The sequence below is a fragment of the Neofelis nebulosa genome, chromosome 3 (genome assembly GCF_028018385.1).
Source record: "Neofelis nebulosa isolate mNeoNeb1 chromosome 3, mNeoNeb1.pri, whole genome shotgun sequence".
Lineage (NCBI taxonomy): Eukaryota > Metazoa > Chordata > Mammalia > Carnivora > Felidae > Neofelis > Neofelis nebulosa.
In genome coordinates, this window is record NC_080784.1 from 53,764,833 (window position 1) to 53,788,394 (window position 23,562).

At 48.7% G+C, this 23,562-nt stretch overlaps 1 protein-coding gene across 2 annotated transcripts in view; it reads right to left on the reverse strand.

The window, feature by feature from the left end:
- Positions 1 to 836: 836 nt before the first annotated feature.
- Positions 837 to 23,562, reverse strand: part of FAM167A (family with sequence similarity 167 member A) — a 42,657-nt gene continuing 19,931 nt past the window's right edge. For both annotated transcript variants that reach the window (XM_058720840.1, XM_058720841.1), the window contains one exon: positions 837 to 4,123. In XM_058720840.1, the coding sequence (XP_058576823.1) occupies positions 3,860 to 4,123 (264 nt within the window). In that variant the 3' untranslated portion in view covers positions 837 to 3,859. The remainder of the gene's footprint in view (positions 4,124 to 23,562) is intronic.

The window sequence follows — 23,562 nt, forward strand, 5'->3', positions numbered from 1 at the left end:
AAGATAGTTAAGATCGGCAGGAGGCTCTGGAAGCCTCTGTTTTGACTGTCGTCACCAGTCCTTGAGACATACACTTAGCTGGGGCCACGGGGCAGCTAATGTAGCATCAGGCTGTGTCCCTGGAGAAGCTGAAGAATACCTGAAATATCACTTCTGCTCTCCCCATACTCTGGTCATCACCTTCCATTCAGTCTCCAGACCTCTAGATGTTGGAGTCCCAGGATGCTGTACTTAATCCCTTTCTTTTATGTCCTCTCTCTCTTCCTTGAAGAATTTATCCAGCTATGGTGCTCTAAAAATCATCCAAATACCCAGATCCAGAACCCCCAATTTATGTCTCTAACATTGGCCTTTTCCTGAAGTCAAGGTCCCTTTATCCAACCACCTACTCACTCCCCACTTGATGTCTAATAGGTGTTTAAATGTACCATGGCTGAGACCTAACTACTGGGGCCGCCCCTCTGCCCCAATCATGCGCCCCTCAAAGTGTTCTACATCTCAGTAAATGGCACCCCCTCCATCCAGCTGCCAGCCAGAGAGCTGTTCTTAATTCCTCTGTTTCCTTCACTTGCCGCATCCAAGCTATCAGTGTGTCTGGTTGGCTTTACCTCCAAAGTAAATCCCAAATCCATCCACCCACCCACCCTTCCTTCCTCCCTCCCCCCCTCTCTCCCTTCCTTCTTTCTTTCCTTCCTTCCTTCCTTCCTTCCTTCCTTCCTCTCCTCCCACCCTACTACCCTCTCTCCCGCTGTCCCTTCCCTTTCTCTCTTTCTCTTTCTTTGTGTGTCTGCTATAATAGGAACAAGGTAAAAGAAAGAAAATTTCTTCTCCTTACATAGTATCCTCTTTTGAAATATTTTTATTTCACTTCTTCTAACAGCAGTATAGAAACAAATAATCATAAAAAATAAGATTATAAATTGTCCATTGATTATGTAATAGCACTTGGTATTGCTACAGGGAGGAGGTCTGGGGCTGGATCAGGCCAGCTCAAGCCTACCCAGGCTCTCCAGGCCTCTGTGATCTCTGCTGAGTCCATGAAGGCATCACACAGTGCCGTGCACAGTAGTGTCGATGGAAGCCGCACGTTTTACACCCAGGGTCCTCGGGGACGACAGAGAGATGGGCAGATAATGAATGAAACTGCAAACAGTATTGTATACACACGGTAAGCCAGAGCATTGTCCTAGGGTGCTGGCGACACAGGTGGGCCTGCAGCTGATTCACAGACATCTCTTGACCCCCCGCAAGGCAGGCTCTTTACAAAACTGAACTGACTTGTTGAGTTATTTGTGTTCCCTGTGAAAATAAGGGAGCTAACAGACATTGGATGATGAATAAGGAGATGTACCTGGTCTCTCCCCCTCCACTCTTCCTCTCTGGTCCCCTCCTCTTTCTCGTCCGTCCTTATTCCAAAATAAAATTCTCTTGGGGTGAACTAAGCGAAAGAGCTGAGACCTATTCAAAAAAGTATGCCTTGATCTTGGTTTCCTCTCAGAGAACAAAGCAAGGAAGGGACCATTAGGTTAACCGAACAACTAAATTGCCCAGCTGACGCCAATTCAATTGGGTTGACAAAATCAACAAAATCACTCAGCTTTAGTTGAGTCCAATTTTTTTCAATTACTGTAATGACTGATTTCTAGAAAGAAAAAAGCAATTTGGCATTGTTTGCTGAATATGGAATGGGCTTTCCTGCGTAGTTCGAGTATGTGTACCTGTGTGCCCTTCCAGAGTGAGTGGTGAGTGGGTGTGGGCCAGCCCGCTACCCCACCATCCCCAGGACTCATCTCAGAGAAGCCGGGAAAAAATGCCTCTGGAGGGCTTGGCAGTGTTTGTACATAATCCCTGAGGAGAGACAGTGTGGGGTAGAGAAAATCTCCCTCCTTTCCTGCCTGAAGGGAGCTGGTCTAAAGGGCCAGGCATTCCACTGAGGTCTTTTCTGTGGACCAATCCTCTGGGCCTCAGACTTCCCTCACTGCTTAGAGAGTCAGGCTGAAAATAAATCTTAGCTATGTTGATATACCTTCTTCGAAGGAAGTGTAAATCCTCTGGCTCTTTGAAATCACAAGAAAGTGACCATGTTCTTTCCTAATTAGGGAACATTCATTTACATCCTCTCACTGCCCGTCCACAAAAGAAAAACAACCTTCTTCATGTGGGTCAGGGTGTGTGTGTGTGTGTGTGTGTGCGTGTGCACGTGCATGTGTATAAGTGTGCATGGGCCCTGATGAGACTATACAAGAAGATGAAACATGAAAGAACATGAAAGAACATGAAACATGAAAGAACACTTTACTTCGACTACAGAATTGTGATTGGTAATATGTGTTCTGTGGGTCCACTTTCCAGTCATTGCTCTGAGTTTGACCCAAATATTCTGAATGGCAAAGTGAGAGCTACATACGGGGGCTGAAGGAGGTGGAGAGTAGAGGGGTTGGCAGTTTGCGGGTTTGGCAAAGCATTAGGACCATCTTTGGGGTTCAAGTTCATTAATAAATGATCTGTCTAGGCATTATTAATAATGATTAAACCTGTCTATATTCTATAGCCACTAAAGAGCTGTGTAACCTAAGGGAAGTCATCTTCCTTTCCTGGCTTCACTGCACTCCTTTATGAACAAGAAGGCGTGATCAGATGATGTCAAAAGCCAACCCACCCCTCCCCCCACCCCGCTGGTGGGAGAACACGTGCCACGTGGCATTCTACCAGGTTCGCTTTCCTACCCTGTTGAGGTCTTAGTCCTCACCTTCCTGATCGTCATGCTTGTTGTTAGGGAGAACCTTTTAAAGTCAAATCCTTAACTTCTGGACTTGACCTACCCAACTGGCATCACCATTTGGACAAAAATCAAACAGTTATTAACAAGTTAGCAACAGATTAGTAACAGTCTGATTCAATTAAAATTAGTTATTTAAATCAGGCACAGAATCTCAGAGGAGGCTCAGGGCAAGCTTCTGAGGTCCCTCCAGTCTTTCTGGGGAGGGCAAGAAGGACATAGAGGTGACACCACCAGGAGAATTCGGGTTGTGGGAAATCTGCTGACAGACTTGCCTAGTCCACTTAGCCACGCCCCTGGAGGAGCAGGGTGGCGGCAACAGGGCTCTTTGGAGATTGGGATTGGTGTGTGTGGCCAGGGCAGGCAACAGAGGGCATCTGTGCTTGCCCCCCTCAAGCTGCATGGGCGTGTCCTGGCACACGCTAGAAACAAGTTACATGGCACTGGTAGGGCCAAGGTCTAAGACCGACAGCAGCCTGGCCCAGCCACTCGCCGGAGGCACTGGCTGCAGCTGTGGGGCCTGGGTTCCCAAGCTCCACTTCATCACTCCTTCTGGTTTTCCCTTCCTGGTGGGTCCCTGTCAGGACTGCTGAGTCACCTATTTAGGGTGAATTTGAGCCAGTACTTAGAAGACGGCAACAGGAGATGGGCTCATCTGACATACCTAATCATCTCCCTGGATGCCCAGTGCTCTTGGTGAAGCTTTTGGCAAGAATCACAGCTTTTGGGGGTCCCCTCTGGGATCCCAGATCATAGCACCAGTGATTCTGGGAGACAAGAATGTAGGTCAGTGAGGGGAGGATGGAGACATATTATCCTGGGAACCGGGTCTCACTGAACATCTGGAAGGAGATGAACACTGGGGTCACAGACAGTCAAGGGTTGTTGGGTTCCACAGCAAGCTGGGACCCCTGAGAGAGCACCTGCCAGGAGTCTGGGGGTCCATGGTTCACCAGTCACAGGGAAGCCCTTTCTCTGGGGAGACCTACTCAGGGTGACTCAGCCTCAACTCCTTTCCCGTGTCCCCTCCCCACCTCCCGAACACTCTCTCCTAGCTCCTCTGCCCCCTTCTAGGGCTTCTCAGCACAGAGAGAACCTCCGGGAGTTGATGTTCATCTTGGTGACTCCAATGAGCTTGAGTGGTGTGGAGAGACTGAAGGAGGAGGCGAGCGGGGAGTCACAGAAGAGATCAGACAGCTCGTCCCGTTCCTCCAGCTCATAGGTGGCATCGTTGAGCATCCTTCTGTGCAGGTCACAGGTCTGCTCGATCTTCAGCTTGTTGATGTCACTGCGCAGGCGCATGAGCTGTCTGGCCAGCTGCTGGTCCTGCAGCCGCATCTCCATCTGGAAGGGAGGAAGGGAGCATCAGCAGAGAGCTGGACTGGGGGTTACAGCTCCACAGTCTCTGACAAACACAGACCCACTGATAGGAGACCTAATTAATACCTTGCATCATCAGTTGGTCTACCTGGAGATATTAGCACGTTCCCTGCTCCAGGAGGTGAAAAGATATACATAGCAAGGTGACAAATGGGGACAGATGGGTTTCCCAAATAGTACTTTGTGTTAGGCTAGATTCAATGTCTAAATCCTGGAATAGATGCATGTCAGTCCTGGCTTAAAGTGCAGTCTCATTGTTTACAGGTACGTACGGATGGAGTAAGAGTATAATGGAATGCATGGGAGTGACAAATACCAAATTCAGGAGCATGGTTACCTCTGGGTGGGAAGGAAGGAATGTGATGGGGAAAGGCAGATGGGGGCTTCAGCTGTGTTGGTAATGTTCTATACCTTATGGCCGGTGGTGGGTATACTGTTATATTATTCGGCAAACCTGTAAACAATTTACAATGCCTGCAGTGTTTCTTAACAAAGTTTCAAAAAAAGCCAAAAAAAACCATGCTAATGTTTGTTGACTATCTTACTATGAACCGCATTGTTCTAAGCTCTTCAGGTATGGATTAGTCTGCTCAGGCTGCTCTACAAATTACCATCGCCTGGAAGGCTTAACCAATAGATGTTCATTTTTCATAGTTCTGGAGGTCTGGAAGTCCAAGATCAAGGGGTGGGCTGATTCCGTTATTACTGAGGGCCTCCCGCACAGCTTGCAGACGGTCACCTTCTTGCAATATGCTCACATGATGGAGATAGAAGGCTCTGCTCTCTCTCTCTTTTTTTAATGTTTATTTTTCAAGGAGAGAAACAGAGTGTGAGTGGGGGACAGGCAGAGAGAGAGGGAGACACAGAATCTGAAGCAGACTCCAGGCTGTGAGCTGTCAGCACAGAGCCTGAGGTGGGGCTTGAACCCACAAACTGCGAGATCATGACCTGAGCCGAAGTCGGACGCTCAACCGACTGAGCCACCCAGGCGCCCCTCTGCTCTCTCTTTTTATAAGGACATTAATCTCATGATAGGGGCCCTACTTTTATGCCCTCAAATCTAACCATCTCCTAAAGGCCCACCTCCAAATACCATCACACTGCGGGTAAGGGCTTCAACATATGAATCTGGGGGGGTGGGCCCAAAGATTCAGTCTATAAAAAGTACATTAACACACTACAGTTAATCTTTACTACAACTCCGCTAAGCAATATCACCATCATCATCCGCAATTTAGAAATGAAGAGGCAGAAGCTCCCAGAGTCAGTTACTATGTGATCACAAAGGTCATAAATGGCAGAGCTGAGATGAGAAACCCAGACAATCAGACTCCAGAACCCAAACTAATGACAAGGAAGTTCTGCCTTTTCAGGTATTGTTGATATGGAGCTAGTTCTGTGCTCAGTGAACTAATAAAAGTTCTCATGATATCTGGTCTAACACCCTTACGGTTTCCAAAGTCCATTCACGTGCTGACTTTGTCAGGACAGTACAGCCAGCCCTGAGGGATCAGCCTGGCAGTTTGGATGAGCATTTTACAAGTCTGGAAGGGTGTCAGTGAGTTGCTCAGTCACAGTTATGCCATGGCAGAGATGGGGGCTGGAGCTCACAGGACATCCTCAGGCTCCCAGCACAGAGCACTTTCCATTAACAACCCTGGGACAGGTTATCAGCTGTTCCCATTTGACATGATAGTTGATTCCTTCTCACTGTTTACTCTGCCTATAATTGCAAGTGGTTCTTGTTTTAGTATTTTTGTGTCTTCAAGCTCAGCTATGCCTTTTGCCTGGTGCTTGGAACCAAACTGATTTGGAGAAATCAACCATGAGATCCCAGAGGGAACCTTTCCGTTGTTATGCAAGTGAACACAACTGTTTGCACTTGTCCCCTGTTAAGGTTTGGAACCCAGTGCCCTCCTTCGTAGAAAAGTAAGTGACTTCGCCAGTAAGCATTTTATTTATTTATTTTTTCTCTTTCATTTTTAATGTACTTCTATGGATCCCCTTTCTCTCCATTTTGTAGATGAGAAAAATCAGGATAAAAAGTCTTGCATGGGGATCAGCAAAGTTTTTAATGGCAAAATTGGTATTAAAGTTCATAGCCCCCAGTCTACTAGCTAACTTCTCAATCCTTGGACATAAAAACCCAAATTTATTGCCAACCAGAAATTCTATTGATTTAGAAGAGCACCAAACTAATGATGGCAGGTTCATCACAGGGCAGTTGGTCATTCATTCATTTGTTATGCAGCCCTTAGTCATGCCTGGAACGGGGCCAGGTGTTGTCTAAAACCCTTCTGAAACAGATGGTGGTCAAGTTTGTCTGAAAGATAGTGTCAGCTCACTCTCATTGCTTCTGGGGTGTTGATTGAACGCCCCCCCCCCCCCGCCATTTCTCCTTGGGGGTATTCTGTAATTTGGAGATAGAGCTCTTTGAAAAGATAGGAACTTCATGTTTTAGGTTTGAACTTTGTCACCAGGAGTTGGATCTTAGGTCTGAAAAGATCCTTTAAAGTTGGAGAACTTCAGGTTTGAGCAGGTGTCCGGGAGTATCTGTGAGATGCAGCCCGCAGGGGTGCCTGGTAGAGGAAAAGGTCTACTTTTCTATGGCCAATTGATCCAGTCAAAGGTCAGAGAACAATTTAGGACTGAAATCCCATCAGAGTCAGCTGGAAAAAAGGAGTGACAGGAAGGCACATGTCCCGTTCCCTTTGACTGGACAAAGTCCACCTTGGTGGAGTCACTTCACAGACTTATTTAGCTTGGATTCATTCAACTCTGCATAAAGTAAAGAAGAGAAATAAAACCACGCTTTCAACAGGGCTGAGGATTCTGGCCATCGTTGTGCCCAAAGGAACACGAGGGGGACTGGGAACCTGCTGTTTCCCCAGCGGGTCCTGGTTCTGAGGCTGCCTTAGTGTGAGTACCTGCTTTAGGAGTCGCTCAGAGTATATGTTTTGTTATGACCCCTGCATGTAAATCAGCTACTGCATCTGAGGCACAGAGAACCAGTGTTCGTTCCAACACCACAGGGAAAACCGGAGGTGTTGGCCCTATTCACACTAAGGGATTTTCCAAGGGTGACTCTGTGCCTTAAACATCAATTTGAGGCCCCACTGAAGAGGGAACTCCTTTGGGAATCAGACCAAATCCATACAGAAATGAGCTCCTATGGCTGAAAAAAAAAAAAAAACCTAAGCAAAATGTGCAGGGCTAAAAGGATTTTTGCCCCCCGAAATTTTTTTCATCGTAATAAAATACGCATAACAAAATGTTTACCATCTTAATCACTTTGAAGTGTGCAGCTCAGTAGCAGCAGGCACATTCCCATTGACCTGTGGCCATCACCACCATCTTGAGACCTCTTCATCTTGTAAAACTGAAACTCTGTCCCCATTAAACACTAACATCCCACCCCACTCCCCACACCCACTCTACTTTCTGTCTCTATGAATTTGACCGCTCGATGTACCTTATGTAAGTGGAATCATGCAGAATTTGTCCTTTTGTGACTGGCTTATTTCACTTAGCATAATGTCCTCAAGGTTCACACGGCTAAGAGGCTTTTTGATAAATGAAACTTTCTCAGAAATGTTTAGGGGACGTCAGGAGAATGGCAGCTCCTGAGGAGGGTGCCGAACGAGAGCTGTGACATGGTTACAGAGCAGGGTCTGGGCTGGGGATGAAGGCCCTCCTTCCTTTTTCTTTCCTGTCTGCCACAGATGCACGTGGGCAGCAGTGACATCATCCCCCATCTCCTGCCACATACTGTCAGGTGCAGGTCATATAGATTATTTCGCCGCATATGCTCACAGCTCTAGATGATAGGTATTTCGATCTGTTTCACGGACAAGGAAACCCAACTCAGGGAAGTTAAGGGACTGTTCAGGATCAGCCAGGCTGGGCAAGGTGCACTCGGATCACCCGGGGGCCCATCAGAGCCCAGAGCTGGTGACCTCCCCATGGTTCCCATTTACCTGGAGGTGGTCTGGGTCCCAGAGGCAGTAGAAGGGTTAGAATCTGGGGTTCGAATCTGGATTCCAGTGGAACCCCCTCCTCACTAGTTGTGTGGGTTTGGGCGAATCACTAACTCTCCTTGAACTTCTGTCTCCTCATCTAGAGAAAAGCGATAATGCCTATTTCAAGGACTATGAGAAGCATATTAGATAATAAGGGATATGCCAAGTAAGCTGAATAGTACCAGTCAAACAAAGGTAAGAGGTTCACCGTTTAAGCTCTTTCTCTCCAGGCCAAGGTGTAGAATGTGGAAACTGGCCAGAACTTCCCACTTTTAAGACTTTATTAAAGAGACTGAGACACTGGCCCTAAAACCTGGTCCTTGTGACTCAACTATCAGTGTGAGTTTAATGCTCTCCCTGGCAAAGACTCAACTGTAGGACGTGCTGATTTCCAATCCCCCTTCCCAGGGTGGCCTGTTGTTCCTGCAGAATGAAGGCATTTGCTGGATTTTCAGAGGAGCGCCTACAATTCCAGTAATCCTGTAATTAGGGCATAGTACTTGGTGGAAGGGGGAGAAATGTCAGCACATTGTGGTAAAAGGTTGTGTTCCTACCGGGTGAGGAAGCTCACGAAGGAGCTGGTGGACAATCGGTGGCCCTGCTGCAATAGCCAATGAATGTAGGATGGCCAGCCGAGGAAATTCACAGAAGTACCTAATGTGAGAGGGCTCTGCTGTGAGGTCTCTGTAGCCAAGTCTCAGGGGAGTTGGAAGAGGGGCTGACTCCTGCCTCTGGGAGGGGTGGAATAAAAACAAAGGCTGCAGTAAACTCATGTGGAGAACAACATGGCAGTTCCTCCAAAAAGTAAGCATGGAGTTATCACATGATCCAGTAATGCCTCTTGTGGGTATATCCCTACACGAATTGAAAGCAGGGACTTGAACAGATACTCGTACACTCGTGTCTATAGCAGCATTATTCACAATAGGGGAAGCAACCCGTGTGTCCATCGATGGGAGGGCAGATAAACAAAATATGGTCTGTCCATACGACAGCATATTATTTAGCCATAGCAAGAGATGAAATCCGGACATGTGCTACAGCACGAATGAACCTTGAGGATGATATATAAGTGAAAGAAGCCAGACACAAAAGGACAAGTACTTTACAATTCCACTTACATGACAGACCTAAGTAGTCAGACTCACAGAGATAGAAAGCAGAATGGGGTTGCCAGGGGCTGGGTGGGGGGGCAGATACAAGAATGAGGAGTTAATGTTTAATGGGGACAAAGTTTCAGTTGCGGGAGAAGGAAGCACTTCTGGAGATGGATGGTGCTGATGACCGCGTAACAATGTGAATGTCCCTAATGAGTTGTACACTTAAAAATGGTTAAAAGGGGGGCGCCTGGGTGGCTCAGTCAGTTGGGTGTCTGACTTTCGCACAGGTCATGATCTCATGGTTCCTGAGTTCAAGCCCCATGTCAGACTCTGAGCTGACAGCGTGGGGCCTGCTTGCAATTCTCTCTCCCTCTCTCTCTGCCCCTTCCCCCGCCTGCTCTCTCTCTCAAAGATAAATAAACATTAATTTTTTTTAATCTTTAAAAAATAAAGCAATGGTTAAAATGGTAATTGTATGTGATATGTTATATTTTACCACAATTAAAGAAACAGAAAAAACTACAGATTTGGGGTGATGATTCTGACTTGATTTGCCCAGGGCCTTCCCGGTTTTTGTCCCCAGAGTCCCGTGTCCCGGAAGCCTCCCTGTTCCCCGGCAAACAGGGATGGCTCATCACTCTCCCTTCAGTAAGTGTGGATGTTGCAGGCATTGGTGATGAGGACCTATCCTGGTGGTCAGAGGCTCATCTATGTGATGTGTTCTTTTTTTTTTTAATTGTTTTTTCAACATTTATTTATTTTTGAGAGACAAGGAGAGACAGAGCATGAGCAGGGGAGGGGCAGAGAGAAGGGGAGACACAAGATCAGAAGCAGGCTCCAGGTTCTGAGCTGTCAGCACAGAGCTTGATGTGGGGCTTGAACTCACAAACCGTGAGATCATGACCTGAGCCGAAGTCGGATGCCCAACCGACTGAGCCACCCAGGCACCCCGCATTCTTTTTTTTTTTTTAAGTTTATTTATTTTGAGAGAAGAGAGCCCACGTGGGGGAGGGGCAAAGAGAGAGGGAGAGAGAGAAGCCACGCAGGCTCCATGATGTCAGTGTGGAGTGGGACCCAACACAGGGCTCGATGCCACGAACCATGAGATCATGACCTGAGCTGAAATCAAGAGTTGGACGCTTAACTGACTGAGCCACCCAGGCGCCCCTGTGCGATGCATTCTGTAACTTGAGTGGCACTGGGGACCGAGCAGATCCTGAAGGAAGCGGAGTGGTCTGGGAGGTTAAAGGCCTTTCTGAGGTAGGTTGGAGGAGCAGTGGCCACAGAAAGAGGGGCTCAGACCACCTCTGGGAGGTGGAGAGAGTACAGTATAACCTTGGTTTGCGAGCATGATTCGTTCCGGAAATGCTTGTAATCTAAAGCACTTGTATATCAAAGCGAATTTCAAGAACCATTGGCTCCATTGTGATCGTGTGACCTGCGGCGTCACATACGACTAGCGTTGCAAGACATCCCCACATTTATCAAGTTAAAATTTATTAGAAATGTTTGCCCATCTTGCAGAGCACTTGCAGAAAAATTTACCTGCAAACCAAGCTTTTACTGTATTTTGTTCTTTGACAATGGCCCTTGCAGCCTTTGGGAGAAGCGGCATTTTTGTGGCCATCTGGAGAATTTTCTTCCTTCCTCAGCACACCTTGCCCACCAGCTCTGTGTTCACTTGCTCAGTCTAGAACACCCCTTGATGCTTTGGCATTCCAGGGAAGCGAATGCCTTCGTTCCCAGTTGCCACTGGGATGTGCCCGAATGCTTTCTTGGGCCTGCTATCCACGGGTCTAAAATGTCCTGAAGATTTAAGGAGTTTGAAAAAATACAAAAGGCATGTAACTATCAGACTATTGGGAGCACAAGAAGCAATTCTTCGGAACATGCCGCCTTAACCCACAGCAGACTCTGCTTCCTAACACGAGTGGTCACGCCTGGTGGGTCAGACACAGCCTCCTCCGTCCACACAAGTCGTCCCGGCAGCCCTATCTGTGATCTGTTTCATTTCTATTCTCTAGTCCTTCATTTTCTGGAGGATCCTGCACCTTTGCCCCTGAAAGTTTCTGTTCCCTTAATTTGGAGAAAACAACAAGACAGGCGCAGTGGCATGAGACAAGGCCCTATGCACACTTGTAAGCACATTTGGGGCAGAGGTTTGCAAATCTGTCCCTAAAGCTCACCCCGAAGAAACCCAAGCACCAAGGGCAAACCAGAGGGGATATGACTGAGCTGGATTGAGGACCATTGGGATTAGCACAAATCCAGGAAGACAGAAAGTATCCCAAGGTGATCAAGGGCATTTTGTTTAATCCCCATTTCTGAGGCTCGTATCTAAGCCACCCCAACCCAACAGTTACAATTAGTCTCTGAATGATGTTGAAGAGAGGAAGAGTATAAAATCCGGGCTATTTTCTCAGCCATGCATGAAAGGACAGCATGTGCTCTATTCTCCCCGAGTCTTAATTCTTGAACCTTAGAAATAGTTTTTGTAAGCTGTCTGGTGATTTTTATATAACTTAGCTGAAAGGTCCAGATTATTGTTTTAATCAGCACTGTGTAGGAGCACACTTAGAAGCCTGGAGAAAATATTATTCATTATTTGATCTTGGATTTGGCCTCTGAGAAAGAGCCAGAATAACGTTGTTAGGAAAGAAAGCAAGTGGTGTCGTTGAAATGTGCTGCTGGAGGCAACTTCAGGGTCTGGGAAAATTTTTTTCATTTTTTTTCAAACACCCCTAGAAACCAAACTGTGCATGGACTGATTTTCAGGCAGAGCTGTTGACTCAAGTGTTTCTCAAAGGTCCCTACTCAGGCGGCAGTGGGCCACCGTTCCCGGCAAGTGGAGGCTGCATTCACAGGCCACCACACACTCCCCGCGGCTGCTGCCTTTGGGCAGATGCCAAGCTGGACATGAGTTCTCTTGGATGCCGCTGGCCTGGGGTGTGGGTGGCCTGAAGGGCACCATGGCTCCCATCCCCATGTCTGGGGCAGAATATGACATGTCTGTCTGTCTGGGCTCTTCCGAGGGGCTCTTGTGCTCCCCTTGAAGCCATTGTCTGCTGGGAAGGAAAGTTTGAGCAGACCTCAGAGCCAGCCCAGAGAGCAGGGGGCGCTTCAGGCCCTGCCAGGGACTGTCCATCCTCTGTGGTAAGAGTCAAGCCCTATGTATATGATAAGGTCTTTGGTTTTCAAACTTGAAAGGTCCTAGGCCAAACTGCACCTTTACTCATGAGGCCGGCCTTTGGGAAGGACAGAGTGATGCACTCTGAACAATTCCCAGATCTGTCCCAAGAGGCTCTGGGTTCTAGCTGGCTTTGGTCTCGATGTTTGCATGACATCAAAATTCACATGTTGAAATCTTCATGCCCAATGTGATGGCATTTGGAGGCGGGGCCTTTGGGATGTGATTAAGTCATGAGGGGTGAGCCCTCATGAATGGGATTGATGATCTTATGAGAGAGTCCAGAGAGATCCCTCACCTCTTCCACCACGTGAGGACTTGGTGAGAAGTCTGTGACCCAGAAGAGGGCCATCTCCTGACCCTGCTGGCTCCCTGATCCTCGACTTGCAGCCTCCAGACTGTGAGAATTAGAGGTCTGTTGTTTATAAGCCACCCAGTCTGTGGTATTTTGTTGCAGTGGCACCAAGGGACTATGACACCGTCTTAGATCAGCCCTAAGGAGATGAGTGGCTCTCGGCAGGTGATGCAACCCCTATATGGAAAGGGGATGCTGATTACCTTCCCCTACCTGATAAGATTGCATCCTGGACACGAGGTAGGCCTGGGAACTGTACATCTGAGAAAGGAATGTTGGGAAGGACAAGCCCAGACTTGCATACTCACTACTCACAGTCACCCCGCACTCTATACCTTGGGCTCCTTCCTGCCTCCTCTCCCACTGTCTGTGCTGGGCCCTACACTCAAGAGGCTGATGGACAAGTCTCTCCCCTTCTTCAAACCTTTCAAAGATACAACCAGCCTTCCAGGCTCCCTTGCTTTCTCCAGCCTCAGATCTCCCATTTTGAGCCTCATCTCCTCCACGGCAGCCATGCTAGGTCCTTATTCCCTCTCCTAAAACCACTCTTTCCCATCCCATCATTGTTCAGGCCCAGTCTTTGCTCCAAACCCTGCAGGCTGGGTGATATTCCTCACCATGAGTGCCTCCTACCACGGCACCTACGCAAGGCATCGATTGTGTTTGTTTACTCATCTGTCTCCCCACCAGGTGGTAAAACAGCAAGGAAAAATGAAGACTGTGTTCATCAGGCCCATCCCAGTGCCTGGTGCATAACTCTGGCACTCAAAAGCCATTTGTTGAGTGAATGAATGAATGAATGAATCAATCAATCAATCAATGAATCAATGAATGAATGAATGAATGAATGAATCAATCAATCAATGGGTGATACTTCCTCAGAGCCAGGTTTTGATTTTCTACAGCTGGGACAATCCTAGGGCAACGATTCTTGACTTTCTCACCCATGCTACCCTCCAGGCCTTGGAGAGGCAGTGAGTAGAATGAACAGAGTCTTGGCTCGTGGGTTCCAAGTCCTTCACTACTACTCACTAGTGGTGCAACTCTGGCCAAGTTGCTCAAGCCGTCTGAGCTTCAATTTCCTTATCTGTGAAATGGGCATAGTAATAATATCCTCTCTGAGAATTCAATGAATAACACATATAGAAGGCACTTTGTATAGGACATGAGGTTCCAGAGGTTTTAAGTTCCACTTTATCCCTTCTTCAGGGTCAGAGCTGCAGGGCTCAGCATTTTGTTATTTCCCATATGACACTCATCACTCCTACTGTTATAGGAATCCTTGAGTGCCGAGGCCCTGTATCATTCTTCTTTGCTCCCCAACAGGGCCTGGAGCAGAGCTAGTCACCAAATCATGCCTCCCACACACGTTGCAGGTGATTACTTGCACCTGACACCTGTGCTGTTTTTCACATGTAAGCACAGCCCGGTGGGGCTGGTAGGGGAGTCTTAGCATCTCCTTCATCACATGGCTTATCTGGGTTCCCGGAGCTGGTAATGCCAAAGCACTTCAGGGTTTGAAACGGAGGCCGGGGATCCTTCCAGGCAGGGCGATCTTAGCTTGGCCAGTGTGGGGCCTTCCCCAGCTTCCCAGCCACTGCCCTGGACGGCCAGCGGGGGCCGCTCTGGGCCAACAGCCAGTCCTAGAACTGTGCCACTCACTCTGGGCTGCAGCGGGGTCTCCAGCCAGACTCCAGCAGGGCTGGCTTCCTCCAACATGCCCTGCTGGGGTGTCTCTGGGTGAGGGAGCTGACAGAGAGGAGACATGCCTGTGGGGACTGTGTTCCTGCTCTTCCACGAGCTCCTTGCATTGCCTTCAGAACTTGCACCTACAGGAAGCACTAACTGTTCCAGGCAGGGATCTCTTCCTGAAGAGATTGCCTGGAGACCAGCTTCGGCCGGGACAGCTGTCAATTGAATGAAGGGTGCTGAGGCACCCTGGCATCCATAGAGAGCCCCGAGGAGACCTATAGATCACCAGTGTTGGGACTTCTAGACTTTTCCTGGGTTCTGGGCCTCCCGGCTTGAAAACTGATAGAGTGGGAGTTTCACGCCTGATGCCAAGCAAGCCCACGAACCAGCCAGAAGCACTGGCTGACCATGAGTGACGGAGAGCTGCTGTGGGGACAAGAGCCCTGCGGAACTGGGGCTTGTGTGTGTAACCAAGGCTCCCAAGCACCTGTAGTTTCTATCTATAGAATTTCACTGTGCCTTCAAGAGGAAGCGAACCCACTCTATTCTCTGCCCCACCTTCCAGGCACGATTGAGGCCATTTTGCTCTCCAAAGTCATTTCACACTCCATTACCCTGGAGCCTGCCTCCTTAGGAAGAACAGATGGTTTGGGCCTCATCTGCCTGGGGACCTCACAGCAGCCTGTGGCACTGGGGTGAACTCAGAACCCACCTCAGGAGAGTATTTGCTGTGCCTGGGGAGTGTCTGGAACCCACCTCCCCCGTCACAGTCCAGAGTTAGGGCATGAGGCAGGGGTGCCCCCTCCCCCACATGCCCCAGCGGCTTAGGAAGGTCACAAACTGGTGAGTACGATGGACTGTGGCCAGCAGTGGCTACGGGGGCTGCCAGCAGAGTGTGAGCTGAGGAGCGGGTAGGTTGGAGAGGGCCGGGCAGGGGCCTGTGAGAGCTGACTGATGGGTACACTCTCTACATATGTCCCTCCCTCACTGAAAGACGAGGGTCATCCGCCCTTTGGCTCCCTCCTGCTCTAGCATTCTGCGGTCCTGTTCTAGCTAGCACTATTAGAACGAGCACTGGTAGAGGAGTTCACTCCTCCTCACGCCCTCATGCTTGTGGGCACGCCTGCCCTGGGCGGGGAGCCATGCAGGAGGCAGAGAAGCCAGAACTTCCGACTGGCTTTGGACTTTCCTTCCCCCCTGGCTCCTGAGCTGCCCTCGGGCTCCGGCTGGCCCAGCTGCTGTGGGCCGTGGCTCCTGAGTGCCAGGACCTTGGTGCAGACCTAGAAACCGTTTCCGCTGCCAAAAGCTCAGCCGCCTTGAGGGAGCCTCTCTGTCACCTTTCCCTGGCTTTTGCCTGCTCACTGGCTGTGTCTGGCTCAGGATTGTGCCCCGGGACGTGACCAACAACAGCCTTTGGGCAGTGCTCTTTTTTCTTTTTTTCTTTTTTGACCTGGTGGCAGCTTGGGGATAGCGGTGGTTCCAGAAGCTTGTAAAATAATACATCCCTCAGAAAGGGGCTGTTCAGCCTGGGCTTGAACAGCCTCTTCTGATCCTATGTGGCCTTTGTATTAGAATGATGAAGACTTCTGGGTGGGGGGGAATTCTTGGAAAGAGTGCAAAATCAAGTAAGCTTTGGAGGATAATTGGCCAGAGTTCCAGGAGTTGAGAGAATATGTTCAACGAGCATAAAACTTCATGAAACACAAAGTGCGTTCGTGCTCATTTGATCACAGGAGGAAATCTGTATTTCCCCTTCAAGGCAGAGGTTCTGAGGCCGGGCAGATCTGGGTTCAAACCCCTGCCCTGCCGGTTGATCTTGGCCAAACTACTTTACCTCAGTTTTCCCATCTGCAAAATGGGGCTGGTGCCTACCTTAAAAGAGTACCGTGCATATGACACGGTGTGATGGATATAAATGTACACATTTAGTACATAGTACCTGACTACTTTAGGAACTCAGTAAGTGCTCACTGCCCTCCCACCCCCGTCCTCCTCGTGTTCCCTTTATTTTTTTTTTTTTTTTTTAATTTTTTTTTCAACGTTTTTTATTTATTTTTGGGACAGAGAGAGACAGAGCATGAACGGGGGAGGGGCAGACAGAGAGGGAGACACAGAATCGGAAACAGGCTCCAGGCTCCGAGCCATCAGCCCAGAGCCTGACGCGGGGCTCGAACTCACGGACCGCGAGATCGTGACCTGGCTGAAGTCAGACGCCTAACCGACTGCGCCACCCAGGCGCCCCACGTGTTCCCTTTATAACACTCGGCCAGGTAGGTATGTATTATCTCCATTTCACAATGACAAAACCTAGGGCTAGGTTAATTCATTTTCCTAAAGTCACGCACCTAGGATATAGTAGAACCTGACTGGAAGTCTAGTTTAGTTACACATTTGATGCTCTTCCCACTTCACCTGTGACTGGTTAGGGACCCAGTTGCATTAGAACCCCCCTCAGGCACTTGTCACGCTCCTGACACCACCCTAGCTTTATGGAATCTGAATTTCCACGGAGGGCTGGGAGGGATCTGTAGTTTTAACAAATACCCCGGGGCCTCTTCCAACAGTTACTACACACTAATATATTGTAACTGCGAGGGTGCCCATCAGAGGAATTGGGTTTTAATTACTATAGGAAGAATGTGAATGGGGACTCAGGAGAAGCCTGATGTCAGTCATGCTTAAAGCCAAGCATTCACTCGGGTGCTGACGAAACTAGGGATCTGTGTATGTCCCTTTGGTTAATTTCACCGTCCAGCATGCCTGGAACACAGTGACCACTCCGCATGCACCTGAGCTCCCTAAAGCCTGTTGAAACTGTATTTTCTATACCTCTAGTATAGCTCTTGCCACACCGTGTCACTGTGTTTTGGGTCTGTCTCCTCCACAAAGGGGGGCACCTGATAGAGAACCCTGGCCCATTCCCCCTGGCCCCCACCCGCACACAGCCTCTAAGCGCAGGCATTCAGTGGACTCTGGCTATGCTGGATGAAGAGAGGACTGGATGAAAGGAACCCCGCCTGTCCCTTACAGCTGCTATTCTGGAGGGGTGCCACCATCAGGCCCCTGCTTCTGGCTCCGTTCTCCCTTTCCTCTCTACTGCAAGACAGTCAAGGGAAGGAAAGAGACAGGACCTGATTCTCGGGCTTCATCTCACTGGTCAACCCCCTTCCAACCCCACCCCATCAGCTCTCACCTTGAGAGGGGAATTTCTGGGGATCCAGGCCTTACTTTTCTTATCTCAGTCTAGGAGATTCTATGCCATTTTAGAAAAATCTGTAGATTGCAAAGTGAGGAATGTGTACTGATTACACTGGCAAGACAGGCAGGAGCTTGGAGCTTTTCTTTCTTTTGCCTTTTATGTTTAAATCTTTTTTCTTCCCAATTATATGTAATATATTCCTTTTTTGGAAACTTCAGAAGCTACAGAAAAGTCCAAAGAATAATATTGGCACCCAGAAGGAAAGATCGTTGATGTTTTGTCCTATTTCCTTTGCTGGTGCCTTTGTTTACAAATACTTTACTAACCACCGAAGGGCCAGTATGTGGCCAGATTAACAGAACAGAATCTTCTCTTGCAGGCTGTTCATGCCGGACGGGCTGAAAGCCCCCAGCTACATGGAGAAGACTTAGAATTGGGCAAAGGAACCCTCAGACTAAAAACTTCTTGTGACTCAAACCCCAGCTCAGCCAGCACCTCCCTGGATGGCTGTGAGCAAACGATTATCCTTATCATGGAGTGGCCACAGCTGCCCCAGTCCCGGATAAGGGTGATTATGAGGCATTGCTAATAACTCTCTGTAACCCTTTACATGTGTTCTGTTTACACATGTAATTAGCAGGGTTTGAAATACAGACTTTCTGACAACTCCTGGTCCCACTGACTAGAGCACTGAACGTGAGTACCTATATCTGGTACAAGGTGAGTGATCTGGATCCAGATCCAGGAGATGTGGGTCTGTGTCTTCATTTGGCCATGCCCTTGCATTATATGACTTTGGGGTTAAGTCCCTTAACCTCTCTGATCTCAGGCTTATCATCTTTCTGAGCCTCCGTCTTCTCCTTTGTAAAATGGGAATAGCAAATACCTCCAAGCCTTCTCACAGGATACTGCCTGTAAAAGTGCTTTGGGGACCATAACATGATCCCTGGATGTTCCCTAGAAGCATTATCGTGGCTTCACTTTCACATTTCTCACTTCGTGTCACCGGAAGTTGCTTCGTGAGTTTGAACTGCCATTCGGCTGTATGGCTCAGCAGAAATGGATAACCCCGGCCTTGTCAGCTGTGCCTGGGACACACCAGTCATGTGCTTGCCAAGCAGGCAGCACAGGCAAGAAAGGGTTAGTCAGGAGAGGCTGAAATCAAGCTGTGGCCAGAGGGCCCAGCTGAATTCAGGTCCATGACCTCCTGCCACCTGCCACGGCAGGCTCTAGAATTATTAAAACTTGTCAGGTTCCTCTTCCCTTTTTCTAACAACCATAAACACCTTTCTGGGGGCTTTCTGCAGGGATCAAACACCTGCATGAAGCTGAGAAAAAAAATATCTGCCAGCGCCCAAGGATTCTGGCCACGAAGACAACCCTTTAGGAAGCTGGAATGTTTTGTTTTGTTTTTAGTTTGGGCACCACACAGGCCAGGAGAAGATTCCTCCCTTTTCTTTCTCTTTCAGGTTGGCAAGGGGAACGTTTTAGCAGGGTTGACGAGAGAAGGCAGAAGGGAAGGTCCCCTTTCCACTTGTGCTACAAGCTCTGGGACCAAGCATAGTCGGAGAGGTTTGTGAAATGTTCTGAATTCCAGACTCAGCTAGAGAGCTGAGTCCCACAGCGTCAGGCTCAGGCTCGTCCCAGCTCACCCTTTCCTGAAGGAATGCCCCCACACTAGGCCACTTGGCCACCTCACGAGGCCTCCCCAAAGGCAAGAAGCCAGAAGCTGGGACTTGCTAGCAACACGAACAGTCTGGAACCAGCAGAGATGCACCATGGCCACTTGACTGGCGTCTGAGTCAGTCTCCTGCAAACAGAGCCTGCCATAGTCAGAAGGCCACAGGGTCCCTGGATACTTGGAAAGCCAAGGGCCAGGCCTTTCTAGCTGGGAGGGGTAACACCAATGGGGTTTGAGGATCTCCACCTTCCTTGTATCCTCCAACACAGGAACCTGAAGGAAACGTGTGCCCTGCCTCCAGATCCCCGGAGCATGTCAAGAATGACTTGTCATTTTCCCTGTGGTGAAATTGGAGAGGAAGAGTGTACCCCCAAAGGAGCTCTTAGGATCCTTTCTTGCCCTGAAAATAAGATTCAGGCAGTCACTCTCTGCCTTTGAGCTGGCCTCGTAGGAGGCTGGGGGTGGACTAGTCTGTCCATCCAGACCCAGCACGGTCTGCCTCTAGAAGAGTCAACATTGACAACAAAGCCTCACTGAGTTTATTAACTGCTCCCGGGACAGCCCTGCGGTGATCATAGGGCTGTTCAGGCCTGCCCTCTCAGAGGCCCTTTTACTGGCTGAGCCCCAGGCTATAAAGGTGGTTATGGCAGCAGCACGGCTTGGGGTGCAGGCCTGGGGATCCCTGGGGCTTCCCTCTGAAGTCCCTTCTTGGTCCCCTGGCCTCAGTCTTACGTGCCTCTCAGTCCTTGGTTCTCAAAGTGTGGTCCATGGATCAACAGTGTAGCATTTCCTGGGAACTTGTTGGAAATTTGAAATCATGGACCCCCATCCCAGACCAATAGGATCAGAATCTTCAGTTTAACAAGAGAGCCAGGCAATCTGCGTGTACATTAGTTTGGGAGTCACTGCTCCAAGAGGTGCTCCAGAGTGATTTCTGGAACACAAATGCACCCCTGTCGTTGCTGATTCAGCATGCCCAATGGGGCCCTTTGTGGGAGGGCCGCCTCTCCTGCCTCACCTCCTGCCTCTCTCCCCATAGCCCTCTACTCTCAGTGGTAAAGGCTGAGTTCACACTCTGGCTCTGCGACTTACGAGTCATATCATCCTAGGCAGGGCATCTGACTTCTATGAGCCTCACTTTACTCATCTGTAAAATGGAGACAGTAATAGCCATCACACAGGTCTGATGTAATAATGGCAGGAGGACCGGACTCTCATTCAGTCTGGTTTCTTCCCCCGCCCTCCCCTTCCCATGCATTCTGTTGACTGCTAACATCTTTGTGAACACACATTTTTAGGAATCACAAAGCAAAATCAATTGCCTTTGGAAGATCCTATGTAGTATGGTGGCTAAGAAAAGCATGGACAATGCAACCAGTTGGGCCACGGTTCAAATTTCTACTCTCTCGCTTATTGCCACATTTCTCTTTGAGCCTCAGTCGTCTCCTCTGTAACACGGGGTTAACAGGAAAGTGATGTGACAATCCAAAGAGGTAAGTAATGCATGTGAAGTGTCTGACACACAATAAACACTCATCTGGTGACAAATCTCAGAATTGTTATTATTATGATTACTGTTACCCACCCCCATTAGCACAGAGAAACGTTGGGGAGGGTGGAAAATACCATGCAAATAAACTGTGCAGGCACTCTTGAAAAAAATATGGAGTCTCCTCAAAGAGTTAAAAATAGAACTACTTACGACCTAGGATTGAGTACTATCTACTCAAAGGATACAAAAATACAGATTTGAAGGGGTACATGCACCCCCTTGTTTATAGCAGCACTATCCACAATAGCCAAATTGTGGAAACAGTCCAAGTGTCCACTGACTGATGAATGGATAAAGAACAGATGGTATATACATAGACAATGGAATGTTACTAAGCCGTCAAAAAGAATGAAATTTTGCCATTTGCAATGATGTGAATGGAGCTAGAGAGTATCATGCTAAGCGAAATAAGTCAGTCAGAGGAAGACAAATATCATATGATTTCACTCATGTGTGGAATTTAAGAAACAAAACAAACAAGAAAAGGGAAAGAAGAAGAGACAAGGCAAACCAAGAAACAGACTCTTAACCTTAGAGAACAAACTGATGGTTACCAGAGAGAAGGGGTTAAATAGGTGATGGGGATTAAGTAATGCACTTGCTGTGAGTGATGAGTACCGGGAGTTGTATGGAAGTGTTGAATCACTAGATTCTACACCTGAAACTACTATTGTACTGCATGTTAATTAGCTGGAATTTAAATAAAAACTAAAACAAGAAAATGGGGCGCCTGGGTGGCTCAGTCAGTTAAGCATCCGACTTCGGCTCAGGTCATGATCTCACAGTCCGTGAGTTCGAGCCCCACGTCGGGCTCTGTGCTGACAGCTCAGGACCTGGAGCCTGCTTTGGATTCTATGTCTCCCTCTCTTTCTCTACCCCTCCCTCATTCATGCTCTCTCTGTCTTTCAAAAATAAATAAACATTAAAAAAATTTAAAAAAAAACCCCTACCACACTGTATATAAAAAAAAAGGAAAAAGAAAATACCACAAATATAAAGCACTATTTAATGCTGATATTCCCTGTACTTCTTTAAGACAGCCTTCGGCAGCCAAGTCAGTCCTGACAATTAGCGCATCTCTCTCTGCCTACAGAGCATTGCTTTCTATGTTACCCGTGGTTGTCCTTCACCTGGCCCACCTGCCGTCTCTCAGCACAGGCTGGCGAGGGCACTCATGCTACTTGGTGTGCAATGGCTGGGCAAGAAAAAGGAGCACAGCCTGCTCATCTGTAGCAATGCTTTTCGATCAAGGCTGCAGTTTGGAAGCAACCGGGGAGCTTTAAAATCTACTGATGCCTGGGTCCCGCCCCACTGACATTCATTTGATTGATCTGAGGCCTGTCTAGGCTCTGGGATGTTTTGAGCCTTCCCAGGTGATTCTAATATGCAGCTGGGGTTGAGAGACACCTCTCTCATCTAGAGGACAAGGAGGACAAGTTCTAGAGAACTCCCTACTGGTTTACACACAGGGAATTCCTTCTCTAATCTCCGCCCCAAAGGGGGCCCACAAAGAATGCTAAATTTATTTAGAAAGCAAAAGCCTCCACTCCCAGAAGCCATAAAACCTCAAATGGACCCAAAGCCAAGTAATTGAATCCTTGATTGATGGGGATATTTTTGTTCTCTTTATGAAAACAAATTAAAGCAGTTCAGCCTCAGGAATTTAAAGAGCAGCTTCCATGGGCCATTTTGGCCACTGCGTGTCCCTCTTTCCTCACCTGTTAATGGCCCCCCACGCCCCCATGAGTACCCAGCGGCAGTGGAGTGCCCAGAGACACAGTGTGAATCCACAGGTGGCCTGCCTCCTACACAAGCCAGCTCACACTCCAGTTACTAAGGACAGACACAGCAGAATGGTGTGTTTGAGAAGCAGTTTCATCATTAAAGATTAAAACCAAAAAAAGATTTCCAATTAATCAGACACCTGAGTCCCTGATCCTCGCTTCCCCCTACCCCAATTATTTACTTCACCCCATGAGGAATTCCAGGCCCCAGTGGGGATTTATTTTTCAGGACTTTGCAGAACAAACCAGGCGGGCCTCCGCCTACCCTGTTGATGCAGGAGTTATGAGTGGCTCTGGAAGTCAGTTGGCCCTTGGGTGCTGGCTCACCTGTGGCCAGAGTGGCCTGACGAGACAGGTGTGACCTGGGCCACAGGTGATGAGGAGGCAGAGGAGTTGAGATTATGGGGACAATTAGCATCATGCCTGGACCAGTGATTCTCCCCTGGGCTATGGGTGCAAAGCTGTGAACACCATCCCCTTTCTCACCTGCTCAGAGGTGCCACTGATGGGAGCCTGCTGTGCCCGTGGGCAGAGAAAAGGTCAAGCTGTGAACGCCCCAAACATACCTGTTGCTCATGCGCATTCCCTCCAGCCCCACCCCCATCCTGACTTCTGGGCAGATTCCCACTCATGGTGGGGGGGGGATGGGGGCAGCCCAGAGTTTTCACTGCAGGCCTGATCAGCTACGCCACCCTCTGGGCAGTTCTTCACACACTGCTCAGTAGGAACAGAGCACCTTGGGCTGAACCTGAGCCACTCACAGCAGCCCCCCAGCACGCAGCCCTGCACTCCAGCACAGCGCCCTCAGGAGCCACCAGCCCCAGGCTGGATGGA